Below are 13,619 nucleotides of genomic sequence, written 5' to 3'. Positions count from 1 at the left end.
GAATAAAGGGAGCTATGTACTAAACCCATATACTGTTCTTTGTGTTTAAGTGCATTTTCTCTTTTTCTTCAAGATTTCGACAGTAAAAGAACCTTTCATTGATCTTTCACTTCCTATAATAGAGGAAAGGGTAAGAAACAGAATATATATTAAGTAACTGTTGCTTCCAGTGGATTGTTTTTAGTAGCCTTATGAAGATATTTATCCATAGCTTTGATTTCAAGCCTAAAAATGTAGCCTTGTTCATAAATACATGTACTGTTATCCATCTATTCATTATATGATTTTTAAATATATTTAAAGGCATACAATGTTATAGGTGCATATATATTTAAATCAGTCCAAACTTGGAACAAATGCCCATGGCAACCCATGGAATATATAGGTCTGAGATTAGCTTAATTTAACAGTATGTACTTCTGTAAATAGAATGATTATAAGCCTTTTTGGTTTTTGTTGTTTTTTTGATGTCCAGAGAGTCAGACTCTAACCTACTGGTTTTCATCTAGAGAACCTGATTCCCTTGGGCTGATGTTTACCTACAGGATGATACATTTTAAAAATGGATATTTGAATTTATTTATTCTGGCGTTCTCAGCATTGCATGGGTTGCCTCCATTAGCTGCAGAGGAGCTGTGTTCCTTTGAAGGCATAAGCTGTTTTTTTCAGGGCTTGGGCTTTGCATTTGAGAGTAGTGGGGTGGGTTGGGAGTGGTTCTTCCCCTGTCCTGCATATATTCATCTACATTTAAGGGAGAGTAATTAATGTAATAATTATTTCTGTATAAAATGTATTTTTCTCCAAACACCAGTTTTTCATAACAAATTCTTCATCTTCATTGGTGCACTGAGTGCAGATGACTGTGGGAGTTAAGGCTTTAAGAGCATTTTGAGTGTCTGGGCCCTTGTGCTTCCTGGCTCCTGTTGTAACAAGGGAACTTGGTGGGTTCTGCTTGAGAATGATTTCTGTGAGTGTTTAGCAGTCACTGCACTTACTTGAGGATGGGCATTACTTTATAGTCAACACTTTCCTTTACAAGTGACATGTGCTGCTGCCGCTAATGTGATGGGGGGGGGGTGGGAGTTCTGTTGTCACAGGCTGCACCAGGAACTGACTTAGGGGGACCTGTGTCCCTTTTGACAAAGTCACATTTCCTACAGCTAGGCATGTGCTTATACAATAGTAGAATAGATTATTTTGTATTGTATTGCAAACAGAAATTTTGTATCATTCCTATTCCTTGTGGCTTTCAGTTGAACCTTCAGAGATGTTGACAGTGAGTTTATGATTAAAAAAATATATTAGAAAGTAGTCTTATATCACAATCCAGGGGGCCATTTAATTGGTTTTATGTAGGTTGGTGTTTTCTAAAATAAAGGAAAAAATTCACCTACATTCATCTTTCCTGTAAGTTGCAAAGGAATACAAAATTGACATATTACCTTTCCTAATTTCCTGTCTAATTTCTTAGGTTGCAAAACCTGTGCCCTTGGGAAGAACAGGTAAAAGTAAAAGTGTACAGGAGGCAGATCTTGGTCAGTATAATTGTTCTTCTATCAGTACACTGAATAATCAACCCAAAATTGTCAAGAAACACACTTTAACAAAAGATAAGGTAAGAACTTAATTACTCACAATAACCAGTCATCCTGAGTTAACTCAAGTTTCTGAGGTGACTGAGAACTTCTAGGGAATTTTGACATGTGTCAGTGGGGATTTTTAGTATACATATAGTTGACATAGACTTGTTTTAAAATATTTAGGTTATCATTAGAAGCATGAGAAATGACAGTCATTGGTAACCATTTAGCTTTCAGTTACAGGGTTTCATTTACGAGGAAAAAAAAGATATCTTCAGGTTAGTTTAAATTCATGTTACTTTTGGGACTATTGCAAAGGTCTGTGCTCTGTTGAGTACCATAAAAACTCTACTGAATCAGCTTCTAACACATTAAACACATGTGAAGAAAAAATACAGTGTATAAAGTACAACATAAAATACAAAATATAAAAGAATGATAGGAGAAGAGAATGAGACAGAAGTAGAAAAAGGAAATGAGGTAGAAACAAAGGGAAGGATGGAAAGAAGTAGTGCAGAAACTGATTGTTGCAGAAGAAAAGGCCTCAAACTCAAACTATTGAGATGCATGGAAGGATTCCCAAAATACCACTGGAATTTTGATCCAATTCAAATAAAGGAAAAGGGGAAGGAAAGTTGCTTGTTTCTTTTGGAAAGTAGTCAAACAAAAGAAGGCAAAAAAAAGAGTCATGAACATTGGCAAACCACCTAAAATAATGGCAGCTTTGTGGGTTTGTTTTTTTAAATCTATAGGAAAAGTTTTCTGTGGAAGCAATCTATTTTATTCTTCTTGCAATCCTGATTTAAAAAAAGTCAACTTCAGGTAATAGTCCAATCAGCAAACATCCTCCTAGGGATGCCTTAGTTAATTCTATGACAAATGCCTGCAAGGTGAGTTGATTTTTTTCTGGAGCTGTTCATCAACTAAGGCCTCTCATGGGAGGCCAGGGGAGTAGCTTAAAGTTGAGAACATTTTAGAATCTTAAATTAGATTAACTGAATATCACTTCAAATGTGCCATCTACAGCTGTCACAAAGTAAAAGTAATTAGCTGTGGGAAGTATTGATCTCACAATAAGTTTAATACTCTTAGCTGACTGGGATGTAGGTTTCTAATCCTAAATTAGTTTAAAAACATCTTAAGGAAATCAGCTATTTTAAACATGAGAGATGAATAATATAAAAGCAATATAACCCCCCAATAATTTGCTTTACATTTGTCATGTGCCAAAGGATTTGTTCGCTTACAAATCTGCTTCCTGTTTCTCCCCTCTATTACTGAATTAATAATGCCATAATTTACAGAATCAATTGAACCATGAGAGACGGCTTGCCAGAAAAGCTTCCTCAAAGGAAGAAGAAAGAAATCCTGTTATCATGCAGGAAAAAGCCAAAAAGCTTGAGCTGGAAGGTAGCTCTGGCATCCTGTACTCCAAGGACCCCTCTGTGGAGGCGGCTGTCAACGGAAGCCAGACGGAGGGCAGTGAGAAGGAAGCCAGCCGCTCCGAAAGCAGCTTTGATGCAGACAGTGAAGCCTCAGAAAGTGAAAGTGCTTCTAAGCAAACAACTCTGAGCCCACCCAGCAGTGTGTCTGGTGTGCATGTCAACCATTTAAACCCTAAAACACCGCACAAGCCAAGCGACAGCAACGAAGAGGTGGTTTCCAGTGCCATATCCAAGCTTAGCTTCTGTGATCCTGTAAAAGAAGATAAAAAATCAAGCTGTGGAGATCCAGCATTAGGTTTATCAAATAATTCCATGTTATCAGTAGGCAAATCTTCATTATCCCAAAACCCTCAAAATGCTTTCCAGACACTTTCCCAAAGCTACATAACTAGCTCAAAGGAATGTTCCGTTCAGTCCTGTCTTTACCAGTTCACCTCTGTAGAACTCTTAATGGGGAACAACAAGCTTTTATGTGAGAGCTGCACAGAAAGGAAACAGAAGTATCAGAAGAAAACCAACTCCACAGGTAAAGCGTTTGTACCTCTGGACAAATTCCAGCATTGCCTCCCAAAGCCTGTGTGCTGGCTGCTCTTCCATTGCTCCAGCATGGGCTTCCCTGCTGTGGTTAAATAGAAAATGTCTCCCCAAGCAGAACTTGCTTGTAACAACTTAAAACTTCATCAGGTGATGGCAACAAGACTAATTTTTATATTAGAACATAATCGTAGATGTAACATAGAAATAATTTTGCATCTTTATTCTATCAAAGATAAAGAATTTAAAGATGACTGGAAACCGAGTATGTGCATTGCTCGATACTGATCTTTGCTGCTGTTTATGTTCCTTACAATCCTCAAAGCTCTGAAATGAGTGCTGTAATATTCAACCCCAGCAGCTTACATACTCAGGGAAGTAATGTAATTACATACGGAAAAGAAGTCAAAAAAGAGAATTGTAATGAAGAGAGAAAAAAAATTCAAAAAATTTGTAAGAATGGAGACAAGAAAGAAGTACATTCTTGTGACAATGTTTCCCTCAATGCTTGTATAGCCCAGGCAGACCATTAGAGATCACTGAATAAGAAAAACAAATTTAATGAAAAATGAACATTTTAGAAGGACTGGAGGATTGGGGGTTTTTATGCATAGAAATTCAGAAGAATAAAAAAGCTAAGCTCTTCTGATAATTTGTAAATACAATAAAGAGAGTTTGTATAATAGCAAAAGATAGTCTGTTTGCTGTGCATTTATAGATATCTGGAGAGATACAAGTTAAGCATGAGTAAATTCAGAAAAATTATTTGTATTTTATAATCATTCCTTTAATCATCATTGGACCGTAAGTGCCATAAAAAATAACACATGGGTTCCGTGGGCACCATGGAAAAGGAAAATCAATTCAAAACTAATCATTATTTATTTTTTCCTTCTAAAAAAAAAGATGTAAGAGGTCACCCAATTAAACATTAAATGCTTCCATTATACCTCAAATGAACTATTTTCTTTTGAACATATGTAAAACCAGTAAATTATTTTTTCAGCAAAAACAAATGCTAGTGGCATGTTCTTTTTTACTGCGGAGCTTTCACTGTGCTACTTTTGATAAGCACACTGTGTTCTGTGCCTTCTGCACCATAAAGGGTTTTGAGGCCATATATCCCAATCCTGTATGCTGAAGCCAGCAGGTTAGGAAGCTTCCTGAAGTAGACAGCCCTCCTCAGACTGTACTCTTAATAAGGATGAAGTTTGTAGTCATTCAGAAAGAACTGAAGAATGAAAAACTAAACTCTTAGTGATTAGGACATTAGCATAGATAAAGAGACTTCTGCCTTCCAGTTTTTGTACAGGGATCATCAATTTATTTTAGGTTTTAACAGGAAAGTTGGGTATTAGTAACAGACAATATAGGTATTTCAGTGTGCAAGCTGCCCTAGAGAGTAGACAGGCTTCCAGCTTCTGATCTGGTTTGTACAAGACTGGCTAAAATAATGCTCAGATTTCATAGATTATGTTTATTAGTAACTAGAAAAATGAGAAAATATTTTTGTTACTCCACAAAATTTCCCTCGTGTTTTATATAGCAAGTACAAAAACATCACAGCATAGATCTATTCTGTCAGATGTTTAGAAAATAGTTTAAAAAATCCATGTAACTGCCTACACTTTACAAATTATCTTGATATTCACAAATACAGAAAAGAAAATGGAAGGTGTCTACACAAATGCTCGGAAACAGCTGCTGATTTCTTCAGTTCCTGCTATTCTTATTCTTCACCTGAAAAGATTCCACCAGGTAAGAGGCCAAACCCCTTGTATATTCCTCTGCCCCACTGGTGGACAAGCAATTCTTCAAGTGTCATTGTGGATCCCAATGTTGGCTTTTTAGATGGAGACCTGGGAGAAGCACTGTTTGAAACATGCTAATGTTTGTTGTGGTTATCCTAACACCTTCAGAGTGCATTTCACCATCCTGATGTATCCAGGGAAACCCCTTATATGTGTTCATCATGCTTATGTGTAGCAGCCACTGTATTGAAAACATAACAAAGAAGGTTTAAATCAGTTAAAATCTTACTCTTGGATTTGGTTAATTTTAACAGTATAGTGATACACCTTAGCTTTAAAAAGCTTCCTAGTAAAAATATTTATTTTACAGTATTTTTTTTTCTCATTTTGAAGGCTGGTTTGAGTCTACGGAAAGTAAACAGGCATGTGGATTTCCCACTGATTTTAGACTTAGCACCATTTTGTGCTGCATCTTGCAAGGTACCATTTCAAAAATTTATTTTTATTGTACTTCAGCAGTTGGCATCCTGACCACAAGATAAATTGGACTGATGATGATGATAATGATGATTATTTCCTCCTTTTAAAATTAAATTGTAGAGTGAATTTTTCAAATACTGTCCTGAGATCAGAACTGTGTGCAATCGTATTCATATAAAGAATAGCACAGAACAGGTGTTATTTAAGATGTGATGCCCTGGTGATGTCAGTGTATATAACAGCATTAAGGACAAGTATTATTGCCTCAATGGTAACTAAATTAGTAAGACTACTAAGTACTTGTAACAAAAGTATTTTGCTGTTGGAAATGCTGTGGATGTTTGTTTGCCTCTTTTGGAATTATACTATTGATAGCTACTTAAGACACCTGTAAAACTCATCGTGAAATAATTCACCTTTGTTTTCTGTGTTTCTGGGAATGAAGAACGTTATGGATGGTGCAAGAGTGCTGTATAGTCTTTATGGAATAGTGGAGCACAGTGGCTCTATGAGAGGTGGTCATTATGCGGCATATGTGAAAGTCAGGACATCCTCCAAGAAATTGCTAGAGCATATTTCTACCACTAAAACTGTTCTGGGTATGTACAAACAGAGCTTCCTTTCCTTCTGCTGTAAACCAAAAGTAGCTGTCTACAGGGATTTATAGCAAATAATTTTTTAGCTGAGAATAATCTGAGATTTTTAGACAAGTTGTAGAAGCCTTGTCCCAGGATGTGCTCTAGGCCAGGCTGGATGGTGGGCTGTGCATCCTGGACGACTGGAAGGTGTCCCTGGCAGAGCTGTTAGAACTCGATGATCTTCGAAGTTCCTTCCAACCCAAACCAACCTATGATTCTATTAATTATTCTTTTTTGTTGTTGTTGCACAGAATGCACATCCTGCTTCTGCTATTAATCCCACATAGAGCTGAGTGAATAATGGAATTTTGATTCAGCTGTTAAACAGATAATTGAGGGAAAACTTTCCTCTTTCCTACTCAAAATAATACATGCAGAAAAATAGTTGTGCCTGGTAAAATTTTAATATTTGGCATATTTGGTATCTGAAAATGGTTTTGTACACCAGTCAAATCCATGACATTAAATTAAATTACATTTTCTGAATATTTGAGCATTTTATGTATCTTAAGTATTTTAGGATTGGGAATTTTTTAATACTCAAAAAATCTGGAATACTCCGGTTTAATGTGAACAGCAACAATCTTTTTCATGGAAGATACAAGGTTATGTGTAGGGTTTCTGTTGGCATTTTGAGAACAGTTCTTTCTTATTAATACTTGATGGATATACAGAACAGGTGATCAGGGGTACAAGCATCATAAAGTCACCCTAAAACAAGTGAAGTAAGTTTCCAGGACAGAATCTGTTAATGAAAAAATCTGCAGCAGCAGTAATACATTAAGCTGTCAAAGTCAGGTAAATGTATTTACTGTTTCCCTTCTTGAGGGAAAGTGAGAATCAAACATTATGCTTTCTATGCTATATAGTATCATTTTGCATTTGAAGCTTATTTCCCAGAAAGATAATCTTACATTATTCATGAAATCAAAGTTTCCTTCAGTCTTTTGCTTGTCTTGCAATGATTATTAGAACAGATTAAATCTTTTTGTGTTCTTAATTTCACACTGCTCAGCTTTTAAAACAAGATCTTTTTTCTATGTCAGAACTGGTTGTGTTCTAGTATAATTTACTGTTGGAACTCAGCAAGCTGTACTAGAAATGTCTTAGGCCTTCTAAAAATACTGAAAAAAGCCATGGCAGCATCCATTCCTAGGCATTGTCTTCCACTAATTTCTCTTACAGTGCTCTTTGACATGTAAGTTTCATCTGAATAGCAGACTGTATCTAAGTAATTAATTACTCTTGTAGGTTAGAAGCTTCTCTTGCTTTTTGAAATAGCCACTGTATTTGCTTGATGATGTTGTGAAAGACAAGAAAAAAATTTCTTTTGCTTCTGCATTTCAGGTTTAAAAGAAGCCATGGGAGCATCAGGAGGACAGTGGGTATACGTTAGTGATGCCCATGTTCAGATGGTTCCAGAATCAAGAGTACTAAATGCACAAGCATATCTACTTTTTTATGAAAGATTATTATTATAATTATTAACAATTTAATTTCAAAGATGGTAGTGTTCTTTAGTTTGTATTATTTAAAGCTGCAGTGGTAAGAGTACCTGTAAATATTGTGCCTTTATCTTGTAGAAAATTTATCATAGTTTGACTCTGAAGTTCAGTTAAGCTATTACCAGTATCTGAATGATTCTCTCAAAGTATGCACTTTCCCAAACATGTAAAATTCCTGGGTTCATTAAAATTGAATAGAATGTAAGATGATGTCCTATCCTACTGAGGTGTAGGGAGTTTGTTTTTGATTATAATAAAGATAAGCTTTCGCCCATAGTTCTAGAACAGTTGAGAATAGAAATACTGATAGTGCTAAGTGCCTGGATTTGCTGGTCTACAGTAACAATACAAAGTGTTCAACTTCTTTTGTTCTAGTCTAGACTCTTCCCATCACTGGGTTGGGTGTCAGCTGTTAAGATTTCTGCAAACAAGAGTCTGTCAAATAGTGTCACTTCCATGTTCAGCAATTGGAAAGCAGACCCCTTCCAGAATGGAGTAACAGCTGTCTCTGCATAATGCTTCAGTGCACTTTCCTGATAAGAGCTGGGAATAGATAGGGAAAACATGGCTTCTAAATAGTGACAGTGAATCCTCAGATACCCAGTACCTTTTCAGGTGTCTCCAACTGGCACTGGTATAGCAACGTATTCCTGTTTCAATATAAATATGTACTTGGTGTGCATAAGTATATCTTCAGAGGTATATACACACACCATAAAGCCATCAATAGATATTGTCATTTTACCTTCTAGGAAAGAGAATTGCAAATAATTTCTGTATTTAGTAATTTTTCAACTTCACAGTTATGACAATGTACAGCATATAAGCTTGTGTATGTACAGAGTTTAGGCATAATTCAGTAAATTCTGTTAATTTTGTTCCAAACATGAACTTGTTTATCTGTTCCTGAATACTTTTCTCACAGGAGTAATAAACTATAAATTATTTTTGCACTGTGTGTGAGTTGGACAGTAAATGATGACTTTTGCCCTGTGATACATGTCTGGACTTCCTTTTGTCAGCAATTGGGGACAGCAGGTGTCCTAGTGGCAGAACTGGTTTCTGTAGGCTGTTTGACTGCCCTGTTTTGAGGTGTCACTTCCTGTGGTAATTTCTCATTTCCATCCCAGAGAGTAACAGATACATTCTGAAGTCAAGACCTGATGACTACTTGAAGTTATGTGGTAATTAATTTATATAATAAACAATTGCTTAAATACAAATTACTTATGTAACAGTTCCATCCTGTATGACTTGCTCTTTGGTAGAGAAAAAAATGTTAATATATGCTTACTGTTTCCATTTATGGTAATGTTTTTTTAATGAAAAAACATGCTGTCCCTATTACTGTCTGTACCACACATTGTCATACCTACCTGCCTGACTCTCCTGTTCTCTACTTCTGTTTCAGAGATTCATCCCACTTGCATTCCCTCTTTTGCATAAGAAAATGGCACAACCTGCTAGAATTGCATTTGCTCAAACTGCTGAGGTGTATCTTGACTTGCACATTCTTGTGCAGGCACTAAAGGATTGTTTGGCCATACAACTGATAGTCATAATGGAGTGAGGCTCTGGCTGCACAGGATTTTATTTTCAAAAGGAAAACTCCTCTCTTTAGATCAAAATTAGGCTATGTGTTTTGGCTAAACCCATGGTTTTTTTCCTTCTACAAATTAAAATTAACATTGTCTCAGTCTACCTAAAAGTAGTAAAACTGAGAGAAACCAAGCAACCAGCTTTAGCCATCTGTGTTCCAGCTAACAACATCTTAACCTAAGTCTACACTAAGAAAGAAAGATAATATTTAGACAAGAGTTGATTAAAATACCAAATTCTCTTTTAGCTCCATGTCTTCCCATACCCTTCATCCACCTACACAACACCTTTCCTCTTCGTACATAGCTGATCAAAACTCAGAATTAGGTCCAGGCAAGAGTTGTAGCAAATGGCAACTAAGTGTCACTTTTGTGACACAATCTTGCTAGGAGGAACAGGTGGAGTGAATCCTCGCTCCTCAAGCACACAGAGTGAGTAGCTGACACCCAACTCCTTTTGCTGACTTTTGTAAAACCACTGAATTTAAGTACCTGTATTAATCTACCTTTTTAGCCTAGAACTACTTACCTAGGCTGGGCAACTAGGAGAGAAAAAGAATGAGGCTCTTAACCTGTTACTTCTTACTGCTAATGCTATTTTCAGGAATGAGGTGGTCTTTGCTTCTTTTTAACCAGAATTTGCAAACTGTTTGCTGAAATTTTACCAAGTGGACATAACTCCCTAGGATGCTGTAAGAGGTGCTGGCAGGATTATTTTCTCATTAACAGACAGGGAACATTTACTTGTATTTACAGGCACGTATTTTATAGAAAATGGAGAGAAAGTGCCATGAAAAGGAGCCAGTGCCTTTACTCAAGATAGCCACCACTGTTGCTCCTGGATGAGGCATTCTGAATTGAAATAAAAAACTGTTGGCAGGAACTTTGTAAGCCTTGAGTCAGAAACAGGTAGGAAAATATGACAGAAGGAAGCATTCTGTAAAAATGAAGGCAAGAGGTGAAGTTATGCCTTCAGAATGAAAAAAACTGATGACCAATGCAAGGTGTCACACACAATTTTAGATGAAAGTCACAGTGTCCTTTACACAGACATAAGTTTTTTGTGTAAGGGTTGGCTCTAAAGAAACTACATAAATGTATATACTGTAGACTTCTAATTCTTTATCAGGAATTGGAAAAGAAGCTCGGAGCATTCTGGGAAAACAAGAGTATACATCCTATATGTGCTAGAATGTTAAATATGATTCTAGAGTCAAGGAACTGGCAGTTTCCTGCAACTGCCAGATGTGTACACACAATTGAAAAGCCAATAGGTTTTCAGAACATGTAAGTTTAAGTGAAGGGCTTATGTTATCAAACAAAAATCTCTTCAGGCCTACAGCATGTATTCTTTAGAGAACTTCACCATACTTTTGTGGTCTCCCACCCTAAGAAAGTGCAGTAGCCTGGGTCTTCATGTGGCATAGCTTCAAAATGGCTCTCCCTTCATCCCATACTTCTCACCAGAACACCACTGCTTTCTTCATTAGCCCCATTTGTTCTTTATGTTTTTGGGGTCTCCATAAGCCTCTTGTCAATGTCTTTGCTTTCATTGATCCTTAAGCATAATATAGTGGTTCCCAGTCTCATTATTTATTCTGTTAACTTGCAAAGCTCTTGCAGGAAGAGCTACTGTAGCTGTAGTCTGGTCTGTTCCTACCACCACACTGGCTCTGTCTACAGGCTGCAATACTGACCCCTGAGAGAAGCTGTGACTCCTGAGCAGCTATCTGCTGAACAATCAGAAGACAGTGCCCGTAAAACAATTACAAAGGATTCAATTTAAATAGTTCCTCACTCATCAGTAAGTAAACCTCAACTACGGGAAGGTGATTTACATATGTGGACAGCTGGAACCCCCTACAAGTTTCCCCAGAACAGAGGCATCAACAAAGACTTCTGCATCAGCTAAGGAGTTAGTACAGGTTATAAGAAAGAGCTTTCTTTTCTTTGGATTTATATATAATTTACACCAAAAGTGGCAAAAAGTGATGGGGAAATTTATTATACTAACATGTCTACAATATGTGTACAGACATCTTGTTTGCATTAGTCTGTTCTCCTAAGAGATAGCTACAAATAGAGGTGAAGGAAAAACACACCCTGAACTTTGCCGCCCAAAATGTACACACTGTAATCGCCTTTGTTTAGAAAATTAAATCCATGCAGTCTGCCAAACCTTCCTCCCCTTTCACATCTGCACCCTCTGTGCCCATCAATGAAGTGCTCTTGCCTTGGATTTCAAGTGGTAGCAGGTGAGAGTGGTTTATAAATTCATTAAAAGGCTGAAATGTCTTAACTTAACCATTTGCTACTCTGTATGCTTCTTTTTTATACTAACACAAACTGAATCATAAAGGGACATGAAATTAATGCATCTACATTCTCAACCAATTATAAAAATGTTATTTGAACATATTGGTGACAAACTAAGGAGTAATTTCTTTAGTAGAAACTCTAAGATGTATTAAAATGGAAACAAATTAGATGGGAACAAAGCATTTAAATACAATTCTTCTGTTAACAAAAATAACAAGTTCAATTTTTATTAAAAAGTGGTAGCACACCTCAGAAAGCAGCTTTACAGCAGCCCTGATTATAGAAAGATTTGATATTCCTTGGTTTTCAATATCTGGACTCTCTTTTGCTGTACCCTGTACACATTTATGCATTTGTACAAAGACTCATATATCAACGTGAAAGAAATGCCACTATTCTTTAGTAGAACCATTTCAGTCTAATAATTTTAGAACAGATTATTGTGCTTCTGTGTCTATTTACCATGTCCTAGACTGTAATTTTGCCAGCTGTTCTAGCTGTTGTGCCTCTCCTGTTGATGTATAAAAAAATTGCAGAAATGGTGGGAAAATTATTACTCAAAATTATCAATAATCTTTTTTTTTTGTAAATGAGAGTATAAAATATATTTTCAGATGGATGTCTGTTCATACAAGTCAAAACACTTTCTTTGCACAACATAAGTCTAAATGAATTTATATATTATAATAGAACAATTGCAATGCATTGCAATCACTTCAAAACTACTTGGTGTACATTCCACTTATATGAAGTTACAAATACTTCTGTCTTCTTTGATAGCAGTAAAAAACAAAACAAAACAAAACAAAATAACAAACAACTTCTAAGTGTCAAGAATTTGTCTTACATCTATTGTAGCTTCCAGTATTTTTCTAGTACAAAATGTAAAGGTGCAGTACTGCTTTTAAAAGAAAAGAAGAGTGTTTGAATGATTTTATGACTTCTTAGCAATTACCTCATTGCTTTGCTAGTTTAGGGTTTTTTTGCTTTTGAGCTGTGTAACCTGGAAATAATTTTAGTGTATTCTGTAATGCAACCACCATCTTGACGGCCACCATTCCCTATTTAGCCATTCCACCAAGCTGAGTTCTGATTCTGCTGTCATTTATACATGGAGGTAATCCCTGATATGTTCATGTGTGCTTGCATTCACACAAAAGACAATCCAAGTAATCAAAAATCATGTTGCTAAGTTCAGAATACTTATGAGCAGTAAATCAACCATGTTAAAAGTTTCATCTAGTTTTCATTAATTTCTTTTTTTCATCTATTTGAACTAATAGTCTGACTCTTCTCTGCAGGTATTTAAATAACAAATAGTATTTTGAAAACTTGACTAGAGTGCTGATACATGGTACATTTTATTTGTAGATTTCTAATTCCAAATATTACTAAGTAAACAGGGTCTTACATACAGACTGTATTTAAAAAAACGAACACAAGTCTGATCAGTTTTCCAATCTACCCAAGGTGCCAAGTTTCCGAGAGAACAGTTGCATTTGCCATTTATTCATTTTGTCTTTTCATCTGTTGTATATCGTTAGAAAAATGTATAAATAAAGCATCCAGCCATTTGGAAAATGGTGTTATTTAAATATAAGCTGTATGTTGTACATGAGTTCTTGTATTTTTGCTTTTGTCTTGCCTCTTATCATCACCACCTGTGTGGAAGAGCTCCACAGAGATGAATCCATATCCTTAAAGGCTTAGGGTGCACCACTTGTTTCCCCTGCCTTACTCTCTGTGGCAAAGGACATAGACAAAGTTTG

The 13,619-nt window shown here is 36.2% G+C and overlaps 1 protein-coding gene across 3 annotated transcripts in view; it reads left to right on the top strand.

Annotated features, from left to right (window-relative positions):
- USP45 (ubiquitin specific peptidase 45) overlaps window positions 1-8,889 on the top strand; it is a 48,902-nt gene extending 40,013 nt beyond the window's left edge. For 2 of the 3 annotated variants that reach the window (XM_062489900.1, XM_062489903.1), the window contains 7 exons: window positions 74-130; window positions 1,472-1,615; window positions 2,885-3,551; window positions 5,220-5,317; window positions 5,704-5,790; window positions 6,236-6,389; window positions 7,776-8,889. In XM_062489900.1, coding sequence (XP_062345884.1) covers window positions 74-130; window positions 1,472-1,615; window positions 2,885-3,551; window positions 5,220-5,317; window positions 5,704-5,790; window positions 6,236-6,389; window positions 7,776-7,909 — 1,341 coding nt within the window. In that variant the 3' untranslated portion in view covers window positions 7,910-8,889. The remainder of the gene's footprint in view (window positions 1-73; window positions 131-1,471; window positions 1,616-2,884; window positions 3,552-5,219; window positions 5,318-5,703; window positions 5,791-6,235; window positions 6,390-7,775) is intronic. The other variant, XM_062489902.1, reaches the window with a different exon arrangement.
- Window positions 8,890-13,619: the final 4,730 nt, after the last annotated feature.

This window comes from Cinclus cinclus, chromosome 3 (genome assembly GCF_963662255.1).
Source record: "Cinclus cinclus chromosome 3, bCinCin1.1, whole genome shotgun sequence".
NCBI lineage: Eukaryota > Metazoa > Chordata > Aves > Passeriformes > Cinclidae > Cinclus > Cinclus cinclus.
The sequence above is the reverse complement of the archived record's forward strand: the minus strand, read 5'-3'. Positions and strand labels throughout refer to the sequence as shown.